At 34.8% G+C, this 25445-nt stretch overlaps 1 protein-coding gene and 1 pseudogene across 4 annotated transcripts in view; both read right to left on the reverse strand.

Annotated features, from left to right (window-relative positions):
• Positions 1-765: 765 nt before the first annotated feature.
• Positions 766-25445, reverse strand: part of Ube2q2 (ubiquitin conjugating enzyme E2 Q2) — a 58756-nt gene continuing 34076 nt past the window's right edge. For 3 of the 4 annotated variants that reach the window (XM_076851203.2, XM_076851202.2, XM_076851205.2), the window contains 7 exons: positions 24419-24479; positions 23147-23237; positions 16229-16287; positions 10043-10091; positions 8788-8883; positions 4330-4396; positions 766-2353 (listed from right to left, as the gene is read on the reverse strand). In XM_076851203.2, coding sequence (XP_076707318.1) covers positions 2322-2353; positions 4330-4396; positions 8788-8883; positions 10043-10091; positions 16229-16287; positions 23147-23237; positions 24419-24479 — 455 coding nt within the window. In that variant the 3' untranslated portion in view covers positions 766-2321. Of the gene's footprint in view, positions 2354-4329; positions 4397-8787; positions 8884-10042; positions 10092-16228; positions 16288-20430; positions 20836-23146; positions 23238-24418; positions 24480-25445 lie in introns of those variants that run through there. The other variant, XM_076851204.2, reaches the window with a different exon arrangement.
• On the reverse strand, positions 14110-15903 carry LOC143393498 (heterogeneous nuclear ribonucleoprotein A3 pseudogene; annotated as a pseudogene).

Raw genomic sequence — 25445 nt, forward strand, 5'->3', positions numbered from 1 at the left:
AGGAAATGTGAATTGTAGACTCCGGAAAACTCCAGGGTCCTTTCAGAATGAATGAAAACGGCAAAATGTTTTTATGTTAGGAAAGTAGTTTTGACCTTAAAAGCCTCCTAATAAAAGGTCTCCAGGATCTCTGAAATTTGAAAACCATTGGTCCAAACTAATCAGGATGGTTTTATTCTTTCCACCATCCACTGGTTTAGGGGTAGGCACTAGGAAAATTAAGAGGCAGTGTTCTTGGTGGAGTGGGACTTCTAAAGATTTCCTCATCTCCTAAGGAGACACTCAGAAAGGAGCATTACCTAACCCAACACCAAGTAAGGCGTGACTGCAAGTCCAGACATGACATTCAATCCAAAGATGAAACTGGCACAGAAAAATCTCAAGCAGAGTATTGCCTAGATATACTAAGCCTACAGTTGTCCTACCTCTGAACGTCTTATGAGATAACCTGACAATTGTGTAAAAGGAGGCCATAGGTATATAAAAGGAGGAACAGATTATTTAAACTAGGGAAATTAAAGACAGCCATGAAGAAAATGACAGCTGAGTGTGGATAAGGGAAAAGATTGAGGGAAAGCTGAGTATACCAGGCATGTACACAGTTTCTAAGTTCTCTAGCTTTCTAGTTTTAAAGTCAATCTGCCTCTTCCTCTCAAGCCTCCCCACATCCCATCCCTTTTTAAATACCCTATTCCAAAAATTCAATAGAGGCTACCTGAAGCATACCTAAAGCACTGTATCTCTTATGAGGGAAAGGTGACAAAGTAATTTTTAAATGGTTCTTTATTCATAAACTTGATGCAAGTTTACAAAATTTACTGTACATTGCCAAATAAATCTGCAATGAAAAATAAAATCCAAAAAACAAAGCATGCCAAATGTGCAGCTGTCAATCTGCTAGCCATCAGGATATTAAAGAATTCAATAATGTATTCAAGATTTAGCCTTAGGCTTAAGGAACTTTAATGCTTTAAAGAATTCTGCCTTGTCACTTGTTATCTGAGCAGCTGGCAATCAGAGCTTTATATAAATTTAAAGTGAGCAAGAATGCCAGAAGATCTTTATCTACTGTCCTAACCAAAAAAATCAAAAGAAACACAATAATGCATAAGTGTCAAATCTCTCAGATATGGTTTACAAAGTTAAAAACAATCTTAAAGCAAATGCATAAGAAATGTGTTTCAACTTTGTAACTGGTTTGTGCAGAAAAATGTGCTTCTGGATTTCTTTTAAAAAGTGCTTAATAACTAGAATTTATTTTTAAATCAAACTTGGGTTTATTAAAAAAAAAAAAAAATCTCACCAACCAAACAGGACTGATTCATGTAAGGCAGTAAAATGGAGAGTACATTGATTTGAGTCAGGTTGTACAAAAGAATTACGAGTTCCTATTAGTCTTTTGGTTGTAAAAGCCATTGTCATGACAACAAAGAGTCTCCAAATCAGGTATCTTTTTGTACTTAACTATATAGCTTTTTGCTCAAGGAAGTCTGTTTTCATGCCAATCACTTTATAAGTTTATTAGTTTACAAATCATTGCAACATCCCGTTAATAAAATGGAAAGGTAAAATGACTTTGTATTTTAAATAACTTCAAGCTCTATATTGTGGCTCTTTGTAAGAAATATTGAACCAAAAGAAACCGATTCAGCCCAGCAAGACTCTGCTGCCCCAGTGGAAATTACTACTCAACAAGCCTTAAGTGGCATTGCCTTACTTTGCTTTGCCTAAAACGTACAATTCAAGTAAGAGCATATCTTCAGGAAACAGTTCATATCTTCACACAGCCATAAAAAAGTTTAACAATTTAATGAGTAAATTTCCTGTCATTAAGTTGGCAATATCATAAAATGGTTTTAGACCTTAAAAGGCCGTGGTTTAGAAGCCTTAAAATTTTCTAAACCAATTGAACATTGATTAAACTTTTATTGGCTCTAAATGGAACAGTATATTGCAAATCCTCAAAACCCATGGACTCAGTATAGGAAAGCTACTGCCAAGTCGCAACCACAGTAACCTGATGCTGACTTGCCTGCTTAAAAGATTTCACTTTTCAAGAAAAAGAGATAAGGAGTGGCCAGTAAGTGTATTTATCAGGAAAATACAGTAAAGGCCCCACTGCTCAGTCCAAGATAATTGAAGTGAGCAAAATGAAAAGGCTGTAACTTGTACTCGATGTCAGTTGACAGATTATCCACTAAAATATCTATTAGCTAACATCTTCGGTACTGCTGTTATAGGGGCACTCAAAGCTTGTATCTGCATGTTGGAAAGATTTTCTTTAAAGCAACATTGGTCCAAACATATGAGAGTCAACATATTTAGCCATCTTCCTTTGGAGGAGTGTACCAGCCTGAAATAGAATGGAAAAAAAAGTTAAAAAACACTTTAATCCTTAAGCCAACTAGGAGAGCTGGCATTTAAGGTTAGGCAGAGTCTCTACTTCAAAAATTTGGTATTTAAACCTACTGTAAAAATTACACTGAATTAACACAGCATTTTGTATTCACAATATCAAGTTATTTTCTATGCATAAATTGTACTTGAGTTTACAGCATAAGATCTCTGTTATTAATGGTATCCCTAGCTAAAGACAACAGTGTGTAATAGTAGATCGCATGTTAGGTTTTCATTTCATCTTTGTATTTGAAAGTAAACCTAACTGATATTACTATCCAAAAGCAAATTTCAAATAAGAGGAAATTGAAAATCATCAGTGTAATGATACTATTTTACAAATGAAGAAGCCTCAAAGAAGATGTGGTAATCAAGTGAATAGTAACAGAACCAAAACAGAATTCATCTCTACGTACTGCATTACATGGTGACTATGTTAATACATGTATTCTTGAAAAATACTAAAAGTGCAGGTAAGCATTCTCACCATAAAAATTATAGGTAATGTGTTAATTAGCCAGATTTAGTTATTCAATGTGTGTATGTATATATACATATTTATGTCAAAACACATACAAAATAAATAATTGTATCTGTCAACTTAAATAAATGAAAAATATGTACATATTTAAAAACAAAACTAGAATCCATCTCTCCTAATTCTGAATCTCTTGCTCTTTCATCATAGCTATGTTTTTACACACACACACACACAGAGCAAGTTCTGTAAATGTATTTAAATGCCACTTGTAATGTTTAAGATAAAATGAAAGATAAAAAAATGTGATCATTCCCAGGCTCCACAAAAATCTAAGCTCCCTATAGAAAGGCAAATTAGACCAAGTACTATTTGGTATAAAACTGTCATTGAAACAAACAAGATTTGTGGGGCAGCTACATGATTCTGAAGTAGTAGTGTTTTTGGATCTACTCATTGCAGGGCACTAGAAATGATCATTAGGAAAACCTGGTCTTGTCCTGAAAGTCATCATCATCTTACTCATAAGCTTGAAAATTATTTTGAATATTAAATATTACTTCCAGAAGCAAGCAATCACTAAAAAAGTTTGTCATTAAAATAAAAGTGAGTGTAAAACACAAATCCTTACAAACTATCCTATCTCTAGCAAAGTAAAGAATATTTACTACAAACTCTCCTCTTTAAGGAAAACTACTTCCTGTTATTTATTTGGCACAAAAGGGTCACCATGCAGTGTGTCACTACTACGATGAAGTGTGTTTATTAGCACTTGCTTACAAAGTATTATACATGCACACTACTCTTCCTTCACAAGGGTGGCAAGACATACATGCCAAATTTAAAAGATTGGAAATTGAGGCTTACTCAGGGTCACCAGTGCCTAGTGGGTGACAAAAAACGGTACTTGAAAATAGGTCTTCCAATTAGTTCATTGTTTTTTTCCTCTCATTGTTAAGAGACAAAATCCTCAAAATATGTGCATTGTGAATACAAGCAAAATTTAAAGGCCATTAAAGTTAATGAAAGATATTTTAAGAAATATATTGCTCAGAAGTATATGCTGAAATTAGAATTGTTCTTACTTGAATAGAAAATTGTATAAAATTGTCAAAAGCACTAGTACTCTGAAGATGTTTCAGAAAGAGCTGATTATGATCCTTATTGCATTTACCCAATTATAACAAGAACTGTGAATATAAGGAGTTGCCTTTAACTCACTCTCTATTCTAAAGAATACATTTCAAGTGAGTGCTATGATTCGCTTATTAATCTACTTGAAAAGATACTGAAAGAAGCAGAGTGTTAAAAGATTCATTCAAAGATTTTGGATGCAGCACAAGTTAAATTTTTTCACTGTGATAACTGTACTTGATAGAAAAATTAAACAGAATATCAGTACATTTTTTACAAAACTTCATAAGTGACAATAAATATTATTGAATTAAACTTACCATTTTTCTCATGTATCTGTACAATGGAATTATAGGACTGTTGGGCTCTTGCTAGATTATATTGATTCTAAAAGAGAATTACACATTTTAAATCAAAACTAACTAGGTGAAAATTGTTACAGTAAATGTATGGATGCATCATGGCTGTGCTTAAAATAATATAGGAAACATAATATTTCTATTTCTGAAACAATTTTAACTTAACGTCACATCTCATTTCATTATTCTCTACAATTTTTAATAACAACAAAACCAAAATTGTACGCCAATAAAAGCCTAAAAGCTTCAGGGTTCATTTATAAGTCTTCCTACCATTGATCAAATACAGAGCTTTCTAGTGTCCCCCTCCGTTCTAATGGATCAAGTTAAACAATACTCATTTGGACATGAATAAAATCCATGCTCTCTTCCTCATTAACATATCCAAAAAGACAAAATCACAAAATATTACTTTCAAACAAGAAAATCAAAACAAGCTTCAAGTACTATACATGTGATTGATATTTTTAAATTAGAAATCTAAAAAAATGCCCATAGTTGGCACCAAACTATAACTAAGGGAGTCCTCTTTTGACAAAAATATAGAATCTTCTTTAAGGAGCCAAGTAAGTATATGATAGGTTTTTGTCCCCAGGAGTACTACTGACATACATCTTAATTTCAAACTATATATCATGTGCATTCTCCACAGTGGTATATACCTATCTACTATATTATGTCATAGAATTTTTTCTGAGTAATAAATTTGCTTAGAAGAATGGAAAAAAAAAAGTGCAAGGACATTCCAAGGGAAAACTTTTTCTTCTTTGCTACTTCCAACCACCCAGTTCCCTTCTCCATTCAAGTTAACAACTAATATCCTTGAGGATTTTACAAGAATATGCACAAGTAGTCAGTTGTTGTAAGAGCAACATATACACAGATGTGCAAAGTACTGGTAAAATGGCTAATGTAGATCTGAGTCAAAAGACATTATGTGCCTTCATAATTTTGAAGTGCCCACTCCAAGACTGCCCCGAGCCATCTATGAATGCCTCCATACAACCTCATTAATAGTACTTCACCAAATCTTTGCTATTTCTGACAATTGGTGAAGCAGAATTCAGTTGTGTTTTGTTTTTTCCAATATTTTTTCATTGTCAATGATATTTATTTTTATATATGTGGTGCTGAGAATCAAACCTAGTTCCTCATATGTGCTAGGCCCTAAGGGCTGTTGTACCACTGAGCCACAACCCCAGCCCTCAGTTGTGGTTTTTGATTTGCATTTCTATTACTGGGTGAGGTTGAGTGCGTTTTCATATATTCAAACTGTAAATAGACTCATTTAAAAAAAAATAAACAGGAAAAGGATATAAACAGGGTAGTAATTTTCAATTTCTAAATAGTAAAGCCCTGTCATAAGGCATGTCATCTAAAAACTAAAATATATAAAGTATGCAGTAGTGTCATCTCAAAAATAATTTAAAAAGTGTTTTTTTTCACCCGGTCTATATTTTCACAAAAAGGACAACAATAAAAGATACTCAAGGCAAAACTGTACTGCTACCTGTCCCAACTCCTGCTACCTCTCCTACACAGATCTGCTGAGTTCTCAGCTCCATCCTCTGACCCTATCTCTATCAGGCCTGTTGAAGGGAAACTTCAGTTTTTCAGTACTTATACTTACATCATTTTAGTAACATTTTCAGAAGGCAAATTCATTCATTTAGAACAACAGCTGACAGTATCTTTTTTTTTAATATTTTGAAGTAAGAGTTAAATAGCAAATAGAAATTCAAAGACCACAAAACAATTTAAAGTCCCTCTCATCTCTAATTTACCCCGACCAATATTTTTTAAAATCCTTATCAGAAACAATTAGCACTTGTACATAGTCTTCCAAAGATACTGTTTACACAAGCACATCTATATGTTCTTGCCTGTTTCTCTTATGTGCCCATGCTCTGTCTTTCCCTGTCTCTCTCTCTCTCTCTCTCTCTCTCTCTCTCTCTCTCTCTCTCTCACACACACACACACACACACACACATACAAATAGAATTTTAACACCATTTAGCTTACTATTTTTAATTTTTTTTTTTAGTTGTGGATGGACACAATACCTTTATTATATGCTTATTTTAATGTGGTGCTGAGGATTGAACCCAGTGTCTCACTTGTGATAGGCAAGCAGTATACCACTGAGCCACAACCCCAGCCCCAGTAGTGTCTAACTTTGATACCTCTTCCCCCCAGGTTTATTATCCCAGGTGTCATCATCATTGTTGTTATTATTTTGTGTGTGTGTGTGTGTGTGTGTGTGGTACTGGGAATCAAACTCAGAACCTCATGCATGCCAGGCAAGCACTCTGTCACATAGCTGCTCCACCAGCTCTATCACAGTTTTTTTTTGTTTGTTTTTGTTTAATTTTGAGACAGTATCTTGCTAAGTTGCTGCAGCTAGTATCAAATTTGCAATCTTCTAACCTTATCCTCCTGAGTTGCTATGATTGCAGGTATACTCCATTGAGTGCAGCTTCACAAGCTTTTATTTAGTTTCAGGTTTGTTTTTTTTTAATAGTATTTCAAAGTTAACATTTAGACCATTCCCTGCAGACTTTTTAGAACTGAGGAAGAAGGTGAAACTCATTATGCAAAGTTTCCAACTTCTTACTGACAAATATTTCTTAATAAGAAAAAATGAACAGTGATTTTTCATAGCAATTCACTAAACAAATTCAACTTCTAAGACATACACAGTTAATGCACGGCACAACACTTCAGTCAACCAACAATGGAGGCTGGCATGTAGAATGATGGTCCCAAAAGATTATATCACCTAGTGACATCATAGCCATCTTAGTTTATGTAATAAACACACTCTATGATGTTCACATAACAAAACTGCCTAACTACACATTCCTCACAAAGCACAATTGTCTTTAAGCAATGTCACTGTACTTTATTGATTGATTCGAAGAGATCTTCAACATACAATAAAGATAGAATTTTAAAACTGGAGGAGACTTTACCTATCCAATTGTATTCCAGATACAGATCAGAGGCCCACAAGAAAATTTGCATAGTGAGGTACTGACAAAATCTTTCAATTACTAAATAAGATCATTAGTTTGAGTCCTTCAAATTTTCTCTTTTAAAAAGAAAATGAGCTAGATATTTTTTTAAATGAATCCAATTTAACATTATGTTCTACATATAAACAGATGCCAGGAAGAAAATATTGAAAAGACCAGAAACACTATTAACTTTTTGGCATATTTCTAATAGTCAAGTTACAAGTGACATTTTTAGTTTTTTATACTTTTATCTACTTTACAAACTCTACATTTAGGAAGAATATATTTCATCATTAAAAAAAAAAAAATTTTAACCTGTAATCCCAGCTAATGTGCAGCCTGAGGCAAGAGTATCTTAAGTGCCAGGCCAGACTGGGCAGCAAAGCAAGACCCAACCTTCAAGTAAACAAAATATATCACATTTTAGTACATAATCATTTGATTGCCACATTTAAGCCTTAAAACAGTATATATATACACTATTAGGTTAGATGTAATTAACTAAACACTAGAAAATTGTTCAACTTCTGGATTTTATATAAAATAATATTTTGTTCCAGTGTAAAGAAACACCTGCTAAAAAATAAATCATTGTTTAAAATGACCTTTTCAACATTTCGCTTTTTCTGTGAATTAAGATTCTAGTGGGGGCTGGAGTTGTAGCTCAGTGGTGGAGCACTTGCCTTGCATGTGTTAAGGCACTGGGTTCAATCCTCAGCACCACATAAAAAATAAAACAAAGGTATTTTTGTCCATCTACAACTAAAAAAGAAAAATTAAAAAAAAGACTCTAGTAGACTCACGATTTAAGGTGCAATATGGTTACAAGTATATAATGCAACATTTGCAAAGAACACTGGGGGAAACATTCAAATAATAAAAAATTAAATCAGGATTATTTCCATCACACATATATTTTTCAAAAACACACTACCCTCAGTGTATATCCTTAGCTCATTTACATATTATTGATAACTACAATTCTACCTGGAAAGATGTTTCTGATAAAGTACGGAATTCAATAACAGCCAAGTCTACAGTCAGACTCTCTAGTTCCAAAGTTTGTTCTGTCACTATGACCTTAGGTAAGTTACCTAACGTCTGTGTCTTTCAGTTTCCTCATCTGGGGCAATAACATACCTTTTTAGGTTATTAAGGGAGTTCAAAGAGTTAACATAAATTTAGATTGGAGTATAGCACATTAAAGTTGATTAAGAATTAACTCTTATAGTGTGATCTCAATGTGAAGAAACCACAAAGTACTTTTAATTTTTTACTTATTAGGGTATACATACCAAAAATAATAAGTTTAAAATTCTAGGTATGTTTGCCTATGTGACTATTAAAAAGACTAACATAAGATGAATCTTACGCTTTATGTGAAATTCTTAATAAAAGTACCTTATTTGCTCCAAACTGCACTCTGGCCTTGCCTTTGACTAAGGTGGCATTTATTTGCATGATGACTGATTCTATTGAATAGGCACTGCTCCAGCCCTACAGGAAAAAAAAAAAAAAACATGTCTCTTAAACAAAGCCATGCAGTATTCCCTAACAAAATGGGCATATAAAAACTCAACAATAGCAAATCAGCATTAGAAAGAAACTGGGCCAGATGCAATGAAGTATGCCTGTAATCCCAGCAGCTTAGGAGGCTGAGGCAGGAGAATCATGAGTTCAAAGCCAGCCTCAGCAACGGGGAGGCACTAAGTAACTCAGTGAGACCCTGTCTCTAAATACAAAAAAGTGCTGGGGAGTTCAATCCCCAGTAACCCCCATCAAAAAAGAAGTTGGTGTTAAAGGGTTTCCCCTTTAAGAGCAAGAGTTGGTAAGAGCTGGACCACTTTCAGAACCTTACAGATAACAAAAGAATCCTACATTCTAAGTGTGCACATAAGCAAATTATAAACTTAAATGAATAGCATTCTCAATGCTTATTCTAACATGGATTCAGCACAAAGTACAATGTAATTTTCCTGGTTTACTTCAAATAACTTTTTCATTATTAAAAAGTAAGTGCCATTAAAACAAATTTTTTTAAAGTAGATGCTGTTCAGCTCAATTCACAATAGCTAACCTATGGAACTAGCCTCAGTGCCCTTTGACAAATGAATGGATAAAGAAAATGTGATATACATACACAACAGAATATTATTCAACTATAAAGAAGAAATTATGAAATTATGGCATTTGCTGCTAAATGGATAGAATTGGAGACTATCATGCTAGATGAAAAAGCCAATCCCCCAAAACCAAAGGCCAAATGTTCTCTCTGATATGCAGGTACTACATACAATAAGGAGGGGTGGGGCAAGTAACAGAAGTTTACTGGATTAGACAAAGGGGAATAAAGGGAAGGGAGGGGAGATGGGAATAAGAAAGGCAGTAGAATGAATCAGACATAACTTTCCTATATTCATATATCAATACACAACCAGTGTGATACCACATCATGTACAACCACAAGAATGGGAGGTTATATTCCATGTATATATGTCAAAATACATCTTACTGTCATGTCTGACTAAAAAGAAATAATAAAATTTTTTAAAAAGTAGATGCTATTACATAAGAACTTTCTCCTTAATATCTAATCTACATAATCAAAACACTCTATTGAGGCTGAAAATTGAGGACCATAAAAAAAAAAAATCACCTGTTTTGTGAGAAGTTCCATACATAATGCTCCTCCACCCAAGACGTACCTTAAAAAACAAAAAAGAATGCCAATTTCTCTAGATCTCAATATTTCTTCTTAATCCATTTTTAAGTACCATTACTAAGAAAATACACACAGATTAGAAGATAAATACAAAAATGAAAACAAGTTGTTAGGGATATAGGACTATGGGTAATTCGAATAATTAATGTCATTGCTCTAATACTATCACTTTAAAAAAAATAATGACTCAATAACAGAATATATTCAGATTTCTAAGATTTAACTAAGAACTTAACCCTCAGCACTCCAGGGAATGGGAGCAGAAGACTGTTTCCTTAACTAGCATTCAAGTGGTTCTCTGCATCTCAAACTTTATCTATACCACGTTTCACACCCAAGAGTTTTGACTCTGACAAAAGCACTGACTTTTCTCTATCCATAATAATGAACAGCTTCATGGTACTTAATGGAGTAAGTTATTTTTATCCATTCTATTGTGAAACTTCAAATGATTCTGACCATGGAATCTCTCTCTCTAGGACTCCTCAATTTCTTTCTAGGTCTGGAACTATTCCCTAAAACCAAAGAATTTGTGGAAATATCTCTTTAGCAAATCACTATTTAGATCGAGATTCTTCAACCTTTTTATCCTTTCTCGAATTAATTTCATTCCTCCTTTTAAATTTCAAAATACATTAAATATCAAACCTAAAGACAAAAAGTCAAGGGAATGGCAAGTTTTTAAGATTACCACAGTTTTTCTTCTAAACAAGCAAAAGCCACCAACTAGGTCTTTGTGAACACTGCATCAACTACAAACCATTCAGTCCTCTACTGAAGCTTTGGCTGTGGTTCCTTCCCAGAGCCACACTTGCCCCAATTTGCCAAAGACTATTCTAGCCAACAAATCTATCCCAGCTAACCATACATTCTTGTGATGACCAAATTAAATGACTTTGCAGAGAATCTAAAAACATCTATGTAGACCACTCACTTGAACAATAGTTGTTACAGCTTGATGCAAGTGGCACACTGTAATTCCCACAAGCTTGGGAGGCTGAGGCAGAAGAATTACGAAGTTCAAAGCCAGCCTCAGCAAAAGTGAGGCACTAAGCAACTCAATGAGACCCTGTCTCTAAGTAAAATACAAAATGGAGCTTGGGATGTAGCTCAGTGGCCCTGAGTTAAATCCCCGGGACCCCCAAAAAATAAAATAATAGTTGTTATAGTGAAAGTATTTAATAAGAAGATGAGGAGGGTAAGTACTCTTAACTATCCCATCCTGAAGTAGCAGGAGATTCTCCTAAACAGAACTGAGAACTTTCAGAGTAGAAGTTTAATGGAAGAGAAAGAAAACCTAAAAGAAAAACATTAAAAAAATTGTGTGGAGAATCCCAGGATTTAAAAAAAAAAAAAAAAAAGTACATACTTTTATATTCCTGAAACACAAGAGTCTAATTCTTTTAGAATGCCTTGGACTAAAAATAATGTAACAAACACTTGTATTTAATAAAAACTGAGTTGACAAAATTAGAAAAATCTAGGTTCTCTTTTAAATTTTGGTTTTCCCATGATTTCTCAAAGTCTAGCAATCTGTGATTTAACATCATATTTGATCTATATATTTTCAAAATGCTCAAGGAACAGGAGGAATTGCTTTAGACAAGAAGGTATGCAGTAGATATTAAAATACTATCTAACCACTAACTTTTCTTTTAGCACCAGACTCTTCCGCTGAAGGGTGCAGAGTCACATTAGGTGGGAAGATAGGAAGTGTTTTCATATGTAGTTCAAAAGAAAGTATATTTCTACAAATACATATCAGTTATACTAATGACTGTCTAAACATAAGACATAAGTAGTTCTAGTTCCTCCACAAAAAGTGAGATAATATAGGTATTTCCTATACCCTTCTCTTCCTGGCAATCACTAATCTACTTTCTGTTGCTACAGATTGCCTATTGAGGCTATTTCATATAAATAGAATCATATTACAACAGACACCAGAATGGCAATATGTAAATCAATGGTTGTGCAACTGATGTGATTCTGCAATCTGTATATGGGGTAAAAATGGGAGCTCATATCCCACTTGAATCAAAGTGTGAAATATGATATATCAAGAACTATGTAATGTTTTGAACAACCTACAATAAAAATTAATTTAAAAAAAAAAAGAAAAAAGAAAGGATATAAGATGATAAGCTTTAAATGTGGAGAAAAGAATTGGGCTGGGAAACAAAGTGAATGGGGAGGGAGCCCCAGAGGACAAAGAGAAGATAATGGCAGCATATATTATGGTGATGGCTATGGAGAGACTGGGAATCATGGCTGCCTTGAGAGACATCTAGGAGGTGGAAGACACATGCCTTGGTGAGGAGTTAGGCCTGGTGGGTGAGAGAGGAAGGCATGGAGCATGACACATGCTGGAGGAATATGATGTTGTTCATTGAAATGGGGAACATGGGAGGAGGAACAGGTCTGCCGGGGAATGTCATGAACTTGGCCTGAGACAAGCAGATGAGGAATGCTTCCAAATGGAGACTTAGTACATAAGTAGCTGGGCATCTGAGTCTGGAACACAGAGCAGTCATCTGTGCAAGAGATACAAGTTGGCATCCCATGATTAATAGTGTGGTTGATAACTATCACCTGGAGAAGCTGCACAAAATGAGAAGAGTGTCTAGGACTGAGATTTGGGGCATATAAGCATTTAACGGAAGAAAAAGGAGAAAAAGGCAGAAATGAAGAGAAGAAGAAACAACCAGAGGGGTGGAAGGAAAACTAAGATGTTGTACACCAGAGCCAAGGAAGCCTCAGCAGGAGGGACCCTGTCCAATGCCAACGAGGAGTCAATGAGATGAAGACTGAAAAAAGTCTTTTGGATTTAAGAACACAGAGACCATTAGGGATCTTAGTGTTCTTTGGTGGAATGTTTGGGCTAGAAAGCAGGTTGTTATGAGCTAAGGAGTTATAGTCGGGTATGAAAAAAATGGCAGCAATGAGTGCATAATTTGTTAAAAGATAGGCTCTGAAGGAAAGTGGGGGCAGAGGGAGAGAAAGAGTGAGTAAGAGGGAATAGGGGGCCCAGGGAGGTTTCTGGGTTTTCTTTTGTTGTTTTTTTTTTTAATATGGAAATATCAAATACTGATGGGAAGCACCTGGTTGAAAAGATAAAAGGGATAATTGACATACATAAGATTTCTGGAAAGGTAAGAGAATACGAGATCCAAAGTATAGGTTATGAGGTTGAGGAGAAGCTCTAGTGAGAACTGGAGGACAGATAGGATTGGGGGCCACAAAGTAGACTATTACAGTTCATGATGACAATCTCTTATCTTCACCATCTCTAAAGTGCATCATCTTGAGGAAACTGAAGTCATACAAGCATCATAGTCTTTAGGAAATGCACTTTTTGCATTAAAGTTATCATAAAACATTGAAAAAAAAAGAATCATATGCACCATTAATAGCATTAATACCTAAAAGAAGTGGTCATTTCTATATTGAATTACATTCATTTTATTAATATATGTTCCAAACTCTTATTGCTCTTTGCCTCCAAACAAAGGGTTCCTGCTTAATATTAAGACAGTTAAAGGACACAAGGAAAAAAAATTAATCCAAGAGTCATCTAAGGATAATATATCACATACATGAGCAGAGTAGGAGTCTCAACTTTTTATTTTATTTTTTTTTTGAAAAGTAAAAAATTCCTTAATTTTTTATTCCTGGTACCACTACCACAATTTACATGGCAATATACCTGAGTAATGAAAAGAAAAAGAAAAAACTACAACAGATAAAAGACCTCAAGAATGTACATCTAATTGACCCTACATTGCATTAATCAATAGCTGCACTTTTTGCAAACTGTCACTATGACAGTCCTGAACAAGAAGGGGTTCCTGTTTAAGCTCAGTAACTTTTCTGACTATGGATCATCGTTCTTTCTGTGGCAGATTTTTAAAGGTCCTCTAATGCATTTGGGACAACTGCAGCTTTCCTGACAACTTGTCGCTCTCTCTCCTGCTAAGAACTGTAGCCTTTTTCTGCTGTTTTTAAAACATTCTGCTACCATATCCACCACTTTCACCACCAGATCCATAACCACCACCATAGGGACTGCCAGAGCTTCTTCCACCAAAACTGCCCCGCTTCATGGGTCCATAATTTGATTGCTATTGACCACTGTAATTTCCAAAATCATTATAGTTCCTACCACCATCAAAATTTCCTCCTTCATTGTAATCATCATATCCTCCTCCACCACCATATCTAACACCTTGGTTTCCATATCCTAGTCCACCACCACCATAACCTCCTCTACTACTATAACCAGGACCACCACCATCGTTGCCACCATCACCTCCAAATCCATTTTATCCACCATCACCTCCCCCGTAACTACCTCTGCTGCCACCACCTCCATCACCATAGCCTCCTCTTCCACCAAAGTTTCCACCATGGCCAAAGTTACCTCCACCACCTCCAAAGTTTCCTCCACGACCCATAAAGTTGCCAGATCCACCTCCACGACCTCTTTGTGATCCAGCAAACTGCATCTCTTGTTTAGAAAGGGCCTTTTTCATTTCACAATTATGCCCATCAATAGTGTGGTATTTCTGAACAACAATTTTGTCAAGTATATCATGATCATCAAAAGTTACAAAAGCAAATCCTCTCTTTTTCCCACTCTGCCTGTATTCCATAACTTCTTTTTTTTTCCCCCCTGGTACCACTACCACAATCTTGCCATACTTTTCAAAGTAATCTCTCAAATTATATTCTTCTGTATCTTCTTTAATACCACAAACAAAAATTTTCTTCACTGGTAGATGGGCACCAGGCTTTACAGAATCCTCTCTAGAAACAGCTCTCTTTGGTTCCACTACACACCCATCAACCTTGTGAGCACACATTGCTGCATCCAACCTCTTCAACACAAGTCACAAAACCAAAGCCCCTGGAACGTTTTGTTTGGGGGTCTCTCATTACCACACAATCTGTGAGTGTGTCCCATTTCTCAAACTGTTCTCTTAAACTATCATCTGTAGTTTCAAAGCTCAGACCACCAATAAACAGCTTCCTCAATTGCTCTGGTTCCTTTGGATCATGGGAGATACGGCAAAGGATTAGGCTACAGGTTATCAGGTAAGTAAACTCCTACAAAGCAATATTATTTGTGTTGCAGAAATCAGAATGGGCTCAGCACACCCATATACACTGAATAAAGCCATACTTTTGTTTACTTGAGCTTTAGACAAAAACCATGCCCAGTAACTATTCTGTAGTATCAATACCACACAGTCAACACATATTCTGAGTATACTGAGAAATAATTTTCACATGATTTGATTCCCTGCAAAACAGAAATAAGTGTATAAATACTGGATAAATTAGAAGCAGACCATTTCTGAGAAAGGTATGAAGTCTATTTCAGTAGTCATCCATATTTTTTACCTTAATGTTAAACTATTACTATCTCAATCACAGAAATGATTGACTTAAGGACTGGATATTTTTAGAATTTATCACTGCAAAATGTGTTATCTCACAAAGTGAAATTAAATGTCCATCTGAAAATGCTCAAAATTAGTTTAGCAGCTCCTACTCTGGGGTTCTGTAGGACACCTCATAAGTAACCTAGCTACAAATTCTTACGTTTTCCCCTCTCTCCATAAGACTATCTATGAAAAAGCGCAATATAAACTTCAATAAAACTCTGACAATAACCATCTGATTCAACTAAACTGCAGTTATTTTCTCTAGAAGTAACAGCCAGCCACCCAGCTTCACAGGCCCATGAAATGTCCTTGTGATTACTCCTACAAGTACCATTTAGGAGTGATCATCGTAGGAATCACTCTCCAATCATAACTCATATCCTCAATCACAATTTATATTTGTAAAAAACTTGTTTTATGGTAAATATATAAAAATAGGAACTATTAAAAACTCTACCTATAAACAACTTAACAATTTATACTACTGGTTCTGAATGTGGGCTCCAAATCAGCAGTATCAACTTCCTAGAAATGTAAATTCTCAGGTCCCACCCCAGACCTGCTGTATCAAACCATGCAGTAGAAGCCTAGCAATCAAGGTCCCTAGAATTTAATTAGTTCTCCAAATGACTGTGATACACACTATCAAAAACAAGTAATCACTTAAACTTACCCTCCTGAGAGAACAGGTAATACCACTCGAACAAATGGAGGATCAAAGGGAAAGTTATCCTAAAGAGCAAATGAGCAAGTTTAATTAATTTCAAGAACATCTTTAATATTACACCTTTAGAAGATTTAAAAATAATCTATAAAGAATGCACACATTTGGTGTCTGATATGAGGATCACAATAGTAAAATCAGTACCAAGAAATAAGATGAAACAAAAATCAAAGTAAATAAGAATGAAGTTAAGATCAGGACCAAAATAGTGTTTTAGTAAATATCTACTTACAATAGACCTCTGTAAATAATCATTCCAATAACTGACTAATAACTAGAAAGGGTGGACAAAATGTGACAATTACAGAGCTAAATGCTAAAGAAAAAGCAAATTTGGGGGGGAGGCAACTATTTTTACCTTAGTTTCCCCACACAAAAACACACACAAACACACACACACACACACACACACACACACAAACTACAGGAGAGAAAGATAAGAGGTTCATAAACTGGGTAGCCCTCACAGATTCAGGGATAGGGAGATCAAAGTCTGAGCTCAGAATCCCCCAAGGAGAGGCACTGATAAGGCTTCTACACTTGAGTTTGGGATCCTAAAGGACAAACTGCCCTGGACAGGAATCAAGTCCAACTTTAAATCATCTCAATCCCCAATTATTCTGGCTTGCTTCAGTCCAAGTCCCTGAGAGGGGAAAATGTAAATCCTCTCACGAGAAAAACACTGCCCAAGGTTTAAAATTAGCTCCAATTTTTTTTCATTTGTAACAAATATCACTGAAAATAACTAATCGTGCAGGCATGTTAGCATATGCCTATAATCCCAGTGTTTCCAGAGGCTGAAAGGCAGAAGGATCATAAGTTCAAAGCCAGCCTCAGCAACTTAGTGAAGCTCTAAGCAACTAAGAGAGACCTTGTCTCAAGATAAAAAGGGTTGGGAATGTGGCTCAGTGGATTGAACCCCAGGTTCAATCCCTGGTACCAAAAACAAATACATAAATAAAAATTAACTAGTCATATAGGACTTAAAGATAACAGTATCAGAAAACAAGAGAAGTAAACAAACACAAAACCACAAGAGAGTTAAGAGTTAGCACACATGCTTTCAAATAACTGTTGAATATTTTCAAGAAAAGACAAGATTGAAAACCTTGGCAGAGAACTGCAAATTATAAATTTGAATCATGGAAATTCTGAAAATTAGAGATACAATAACTACAATTAGTAACTTAATAGATGAGTTTAAGTAAGTACAGAAGAGATTCCGTGATCAAAAAATAGGTCAGAAATAGCTAAAATGAAGTTGAAACAAAAAGGTAGAAAAATAACAAGACAATATAATGAAAGGTTTATCACATATATTGAGTCCTAGGAGAAGGGAGAATGGAACAGAGAACTAGATGAGAATTTTCTAAAACCAAAGGCTTCACAAGATTTAACCACTGTAAGTACTTCAAGAGAAAGAATAGTCTACATATAATAAAATGGTATTTTCGAGGTACCAAAATAAAGAATTGCCAACCTAGAAATCTAAACCTAATGAAGACTCTTCAAAATGAAATAAAAATACTTATTTTCCCATCCACAGACCCACAATGAAAGAAATACTAAAAGATATATTCAGGTAGGAGAAAATATGCCAGATGAGAACCTGGGAGAAGAACGAACATGAAAGTAGCAAATATGCAGACAGATTCTCCTGAATATTAGTTATTTTAAAAATGTAGGGGGCTGGGGCTGTAGCTCAGTAGTAGGGAGCTTGCTTGGCACGTGTGAGGCACTAGGTTCAATCCTCAGTACCACATAAAAATAAATAAAATAAAGCTCCACTGACAACCAAAAAAAAAAAATTTTTTTTTAAAGTGTAGGATTTTACATAAATATAGAACTAAAATGCATGACAATAACAGAATGTTAAGCAGGGAGAATATGAACTCATAGTGTTCCAAGGTTTTTCTACTGACAAGGAAGAAATAGAAATTAACAAATTTATATCAGACAAGGCAAGGATATGTTCTGTAATTTTAGGGTAAGAAGGAAGAGTAAGAGCTGGAGTTGTGGCTCAGTAGTAGAGCACTTGCCTGGCATGTAAGAGGCAATGAGTTTGATTCTCAGTACCACATATAAATAAATGAATAAAATAAAGATCCATCAACAACTAGGGAAAAAAAAAAAAAAGAAGGAAGAGTAAAAGAACATACAACTACCAAGTAGGAGTAATGGGAAACTGGAATTTAAAAAAAAAGAGAGAGCGAGCGAGAGAGAGAGAGAAACATGAAGCATGAAATACAAATAAAAAATAATCATTCATAAAATGATAAATTTAAACCCAAATATCAGCAGTAACACTAAATGTCAAAGACTGCTAGGCACAGTAGCACATGCCTGCAATCCCGGTGACTTGGAAGGCTGAGGCAGGAGGACTCCAAGTTCAAGACCAGCTTAAGCAATTTAGCAAGATCTTGGCCCAAAATAAAAAATAAAAAGAACTGCTAATGTAGCTTGACGGTTAGAGCAACCCTGGGTTCAATGCTTAATACTGAAAAAAAAGAAAAAAGTCAAAGAATATCATACTTGATAAAAATATAGATGGCCTCGAAGATGAGGAAAAAGATAACTTGGCAACTTCTCAGGCTAACAAGCACACAATTGGAAACTACTTCCAGAATAAGAGCCTTTCTCCTCCATGAACTGAAGCAAAGACAGCAGAGTGCTAGAGGTCAGTTCTTTGATGGCCAAAAGACCAAGGCTGCCCTCACTCCCTTAGAGCAGTCAGACAGGGAGATGGCACACTGCTTTAATGAAGACATGACAGGAAGTCTATGAGAAATCATCTCCAATGCCTACATTAAAACAAAACGGAATTAAAGGGAACTAATGCATTTTTTAAAAACCAATTTGAGGACAAGAGATCAAAACAAACTTTTTTTTCATTTAGTTATTTCCAAGAAATAAAACCCACACAAATTTATTTAACTGAGAGGAAGCAGCAGCATAATTTCAGTAACTTACTTTACCTCACACCTTCTGCCTACTCTCAAGTAAGACTGATTCTGAGGAACATAAAAATTATGAAAATTCAATCCTGCTAACAGAAGAAGGTAAAGCACACTTCTGATGGCTAAACTGATAATCTTGAAATTTCTATTGCAAGTTGGAAAGAAAATCTACCTACAAGATACTACCTTAATAACAGTTATTATAATCTACTTTCAAATAAGGGCTCAACATTTACTCATTTTTTAACAGCATAATGAAAGGATGGATGCAAAGCATGGTAAAGTGGAACCTCATTTAAACTTCTATTTTTCTAGATCTTTAAATATGTGATCCCATTCTTTTAAGAACTATCTTCACTTTAAATAGTTCTTCAGAATCATTTTTCTGTATCAAAACCTGGGGACTCTGCTCCAAAAATGCTGTACCCTGGAACTTAACTAATCAAGATTTTTCAGAAATAAAATGGAGTTCAGTGAATAAAACAATTTGAGGGTGACTGTTAAATAGAAGCTTGAGTTACCTTAGAACACTAAGTCAGAAACAGACTCTCAGGCCTGTAAGTTATCTGATTTCCAATATAACATTCTGGCCTTGTAAGCTATTCTTAAGGATGAATAACATTCTATTTTTGAAAGACTATATATCATCAGATGGTTCTAAATAGTTACAAATCACTGCCTTATATGAGTTGAAAATTGCCTCTTTATAATTTGACATATTAGTTCTAGTTTTATATCCTGTGTACATCAAAACAAATAAAACTAATGCTTCCAAATATACAGTCCTACAAATAGCTGAAGACAAGTTATCATGAACTCTAATGTTCTACTATCCAATTCTACAAATTTAATAATCTTAGGACATGGAATAGAATCTTTTTTCCAATCCTAGCTACTATCCTCTAAATGAACCAAAATTTTATTCTTTACTAACTCAGAATTCAGTGTAATGATTCAGATGTGACCTGAAAAAAAATCACTTCCTGAAAAGCAGTGTTCAGTCAAGCACTATGGTGCACACCTGTAGTGCCAGGCTCAGGTAGAATGATGGCAAGTTTGAGGTCAACCTCTGCACCTTAACAAGACCTTGTCTTAAAATAAAAAATAAAAAGGGCTGCAGATATAGCTCAGTGGTAGAGTGCCCTGGGTTTAATCTCCAGTACTAAAGGGGGAGAAAAAAAAAAAAAACTCGTGGAACAGATTTACAAAGTTGCTGACCAGGTACCATTCCCATTCTTATGTTATACTTCATGTTCTATTTTTCTTATTATCCATGACTCTCAAGTTGTGACTATGGATATCCGAGACCATAAATATATTTAATTCTGGCTCCTTCCTGTGAGTCTTTCTTTCTGAGTCATACCTGCTATCCTCCAAAGTCTGTGAATCCCGATACTAATAACTTGGCAATTCAGTTTAAGGTCCTCTTCATAAGGTCAGTTAGCTCAGGACAATCACATTCTTCCCAGGTCTCTTAAGAAACACTCCAACCCTAGAAAAGGCCCTTCTTTCTGCTGTCAGAAGACATGGTCCAGTAACACAAATCCAATAGAATTTCAGCCATTTACCTCCCAGATCGTCCCCTCCCTGAAGTTCTACCTAGGGCAGGAAAAAATAATGAAAACACTACCTGCAGTCACAAATCCTCCTGACCAAGATTTCATATTCCTCTTAAAAGACCTCCCATACCTGTATTCCCAGCTACTCAGGATGCTAAGGCAAGAGGATCACAAATTCAAGGTCAGCTTGGGCAATTTAGTGAAACCCTGTCTCAAAATAAAATAAAAAGGACTGGGAATATAGCTCATTGGAAGAGTGCTTGCCTGGCATGCAGGGGGTGCTCTGGGTTCAAATCTTCAGCAGCACAATCAATAAAATAAAAATAGCTTCCAAGGAGGAAGTGAAAGGGAGGGGCACAAAGTAGGTAGCTTCAAGGTACTGATAAGTTTCTATTTCTTAAGCTTGGTGTTGGGCATCTGAGTATATGATTTAACAATGATTTTCTCAGGACAAAATATTTTGCAAGAGGTTCTTTTTTGTTTGTTTTGTTTTGGTTTTTGTTTTTGTTTTTGTTTTTGTTTTGTTTTAAATACCTTCCTGGTTTTCAGTAGTTTTGTTTGCTGGTTTGTTTTGCTTAGGTATTTAATTCACTGCCCCATATAAATTCAGTAAAAGTGAAGTTATTAACTTCAGTAAATACATGCCAAACTCACATTCTAGGAAAACAACCCTAGGTAATATGAAATAGTTTCTGTATTAACAAAACTGAGAAAAAAATACTAAAAGTTTAGGCTATTTCAAGAAGTACAGTCATAAGATATCCCAAATCAGAATATACACAAACAAAACCAAAGTAAGAAGCTTTCAAAAAATTATTGCCATTCTTTCTATAAGTATTCTTTTCAAGTCTTTGTTTTCCTCTTTCAAAACACCTGATATCCATCTACTCTCACCTACTCCTACTATCACCTATGCCAGGCTGTCAGCATTTCTTGTCAAGATTAAGTTATAAACCCCAATTTATCCTCCAGAAATGTACTCTAGCCCAAACTCTGCTCTGCCACTGAAGGCACAATGACTATTTAATAAAAAAGAAAAATCCTCAAAGATCAACTATGCCTTTTTGTAAAAACCTCTAATGGCTCTTTACTACATAAAGATGAGAGCCCAGACTTTTCACCATAACCTCCAAAAATGGTCTACAGCCTTCATCACAGTGATTTTCCCCCAGAAAGACTATAGGCTCTTGAAGATTAGGGATATTTTAGATGATGCCAGATCTAAAGCCCTCCATCACCTAATGCATAAAAGCTACCTAACTGAAATGGGGGGAAAAAAATATCTGGTAGGCATTGTTGAGTAAATTTTTCCTCACAATTTAAAAGAGCCAATCAAAAAGAAGTTACATATAATTCAAATGTAACTACTTAGGGATACTTCCTAGTGTTTTTAATCAAAAGATTCAATATATTTTTAAAAATTTAAGCCACTACATTTTATCAAAACATTTTAATCTAGATTCCATTGCTATTCTTTTTAAGTATTTGTAGCATCTTAAGAATAACTAAATATAATAAACTCAGAAAAGTGTATAAAATATAGAGGTACACCTTAACAGGCATGTGCCCACATAACCAACACCCTGCTCAAGAAAGACTACAGTCAGTATCCAAGGAGCACACAAATGCCCTTTTAGCTCTCAACTCCTACATGGACTCCTTATCCTAACCTGTATGGTAATCACATCTTTGCTCTTGATAAGTTTTACTGGCCCAGGTATGAATCCATGTCAGCATTTCTTAGCCTTCTTTTAATTTTTATCACCCTCAGAAATCCTTTTAGAAAAAATTTTCCTAATTTCAACCCACCCAACCCCTCTATATTTTGACACCACAGAACTGCATATTTGTTTGTTCTGTGGCCCTCTGGGGAGCCATGAACCATATAATGGAGTTTTTTTCACACCAAGGATCAATTTTCACCTCACTGGGATGATAGTGTCTCCACTGAGAATGCCCAACACAATGCTAGTTTTATTTATTTTTGAGCTCTACTTAAATGGAACTGTTTAAAACAGGTTAGAGATCTGCTTTCTCTTGCTCAACACTATATTTAAAATTCACCCATCTTGTCGTATATAGCTGTGTTACTTCTTATGAATACCATAATTCTCCATTTAATTGAAATCTGGGTTATTTACTGTTTGGGCCTATTATAAACAATACTGCTTTCAACATTATTATGTACTTCTCCTGACATGCCCAAGTACTCATTTCTTGTGAAGTATATGCTTAGACAATTCCTGAACTAGAGGGTACAAATGTCTTCTATACCAAATAGTTTTCCAAAGCAGTTATACAAATATACACTCCCATTTGAAACCTATGAAGTCCCATCACTATATTCTTACCTTAAAAGAGAAGTTAAGCAAAATATATTCTATGCCTTCTTTTTCTTTTAAGATCTGAAGATCACTGTGCAACGGACTATCAGGGTCAACCCTAAGAATAACAAAACAAGAGCCAATTCAAACAGAAAATTAGAGAATTTTTCTTACTAAACTCAAATATGAACCAGTCGAAGAGCCAAAGCATAGCTTCAGAGTAAGTTTCACACAAAGAAATTCTAATGCTACTCTAGAGCCCCAGGAAAAATAGGCCAATATGGTCTGAAGTTCCTTGAGAATAAATGCCAAAAATAAATAGTAGTACTCTTAGTTTTGGCTTTATTTTTTTTTTTTTTAAGTTGTAGTTGGGCACAATACCTTTATTTATTTATTTACTTGTTACGTGGTGCTAAGGATCGAACCCAGGGCCTCACACATGCTAGGCCAGTGTTCTACCACTAAGCACAACCCCAGCTCCTCTAAATGTATCCTAATAAGGGAATTCAAAGTTAACAGTCATATGTACATAATTTTCTCAAGAACTCAAAAAACATTTTAACAAGCCTTCCTAAAATTACATTATTAGCCAAGGGGTTCAGGAGAGAAATCTGTCACTGACAAAACCATGAAAAGTCAGTCACTGAAATAAAAATCTAAATTTGTCTCCTGGCATGCCCAAGTACTCATTTCTTGTGAAGTATATGCTTCCTAAACGAGAGGGTACAAATATCTCCTATACCAAATAGTTTTCCAAAGCAGTTATACAAATATACACAAGTCATATATTTAATAGTCATATAAATATACCCAAATCCCCTATTTCAAACATAAATGGGTTATATTATAGCCTCATCAAGTTATTTTTTTTTAAAAGTATCCTCAATGTGGCCTCATATTTATGTAATTTTTGTAGCAGAACACACTTTAAAATTTTTTTTCATACCTTTTAGTTATTTTTATGTAGTGCTGAGGATTAAACCCAGTGTCTCTCACATGCTATACAAGCACTCTACCACTCAGCTATAACCCCAGCCCTCATTAGGTTATTGAATACACTTTTGTTTCTAAGTTGCCATTGTCACAAAGTCCATGAACCACTATTTCAAGTTGGTACCTCTCAGACATTTACTAAGCCTCAGTAACCACTCAATTTAACAACCTTATTTCCATAGAAATAAGGCCTAAAGTTCTAAATAAAAGCTGAATTATAAAGGTGTCAAAACAGAAGCAAAAAACCCACTTTATTGTGATAGTCTAACATTGCAAAGAGTGGTTTAGCACCAAAAAGCCACTTACTTCTGCAGTTTAACATGCCAGTCATATAAACTGTCATTTATGAGTTCCACTGAATAAATCCCTGAAAAGATAAAAGGCATGCTGGTTATTCTTCATTTGATTGCATAACTATTACTCTGGTGTAAACATAAATACTAAATAGTCAACAAATCTATAAATTTTGCTATTGAAAAATGAAACACCTCCACTATACTGTAAATATTTGACCACTGGGACTAAGTCTCTTATACCTTTAACAGATAATTAAAGCTATAAATTAAGAAGATTCTTTAATGAATTCAGAAACTGTTTACCATTACCTACAAAAAAATAGATTACACAAATTCATATGTATTTAAGACTTTTCTTCTAAGTATATGAAGAAGCATTTCTAAAAAAAGGGAATCCTACATATATTGTTTTATGATCATTCTTAAACTTTCTGGGACATCTCTCCAAGTCAGTATACATAAATTATACTGTCAATCTTTTCAAAAATTGTAATAATTCTGGGGCTGGGTTTGTGGCTCAGTGGTAGAGCGCTTGCCTAGCATGTGTGAGGCACTGGGTTTGATCCTCAGCACCACATAAAAATAAGTAAATAAAATAAAGGTATTGTGTCCATCTACAACTTAAAAAAAAAAAAATGTGGTAATTCAACTAATTCTACTTACTATCTGATTTTCTTTTTTTGCTGGTATAAACAATGCTAAAACAAATTAAGTTATTGATTAATATTTATTTGAAGATAAAACTAGTATCCAAACGTTCAACTATCTAGGTTTCTACAGCTAGAACTTTTCTTCTTCATAAGAAAAACTATTGGGGTACTCAAAGTTCTGATAACTCAAATTCGGCTTATCATGCACTCTAAGTGGAGGGGTTGTTTTGAGTTTCTAAGCAATTCTAATGATTTTTAAATAATCACTGAGGATTCTTGAATAGATCATAATGCTAACTTTCCGCCCAAAGATCAGTTCTCTCCCTAATAATACTCTAACAAGTAGTTTACTTCTAGTTAAAGAGATTCCACAATATTCAAATCTTA

Source organism: Callospermophilus lateralis, chromosome 3 (genome assembly GCF_048772815.1).
Source record: "Callospermophilus lateralis isolate mCalLat2 chromosome 3, mCalLat2.hap1, whole genome shotgun sequence".
In the NCBI taxonomy this organism is placed as follows: Eukaryota; Metazoa; Chordata; class Mammalia; order Rodentia; family Sciuridae; genus Callospermophilus; species Callospermophilus lateralis.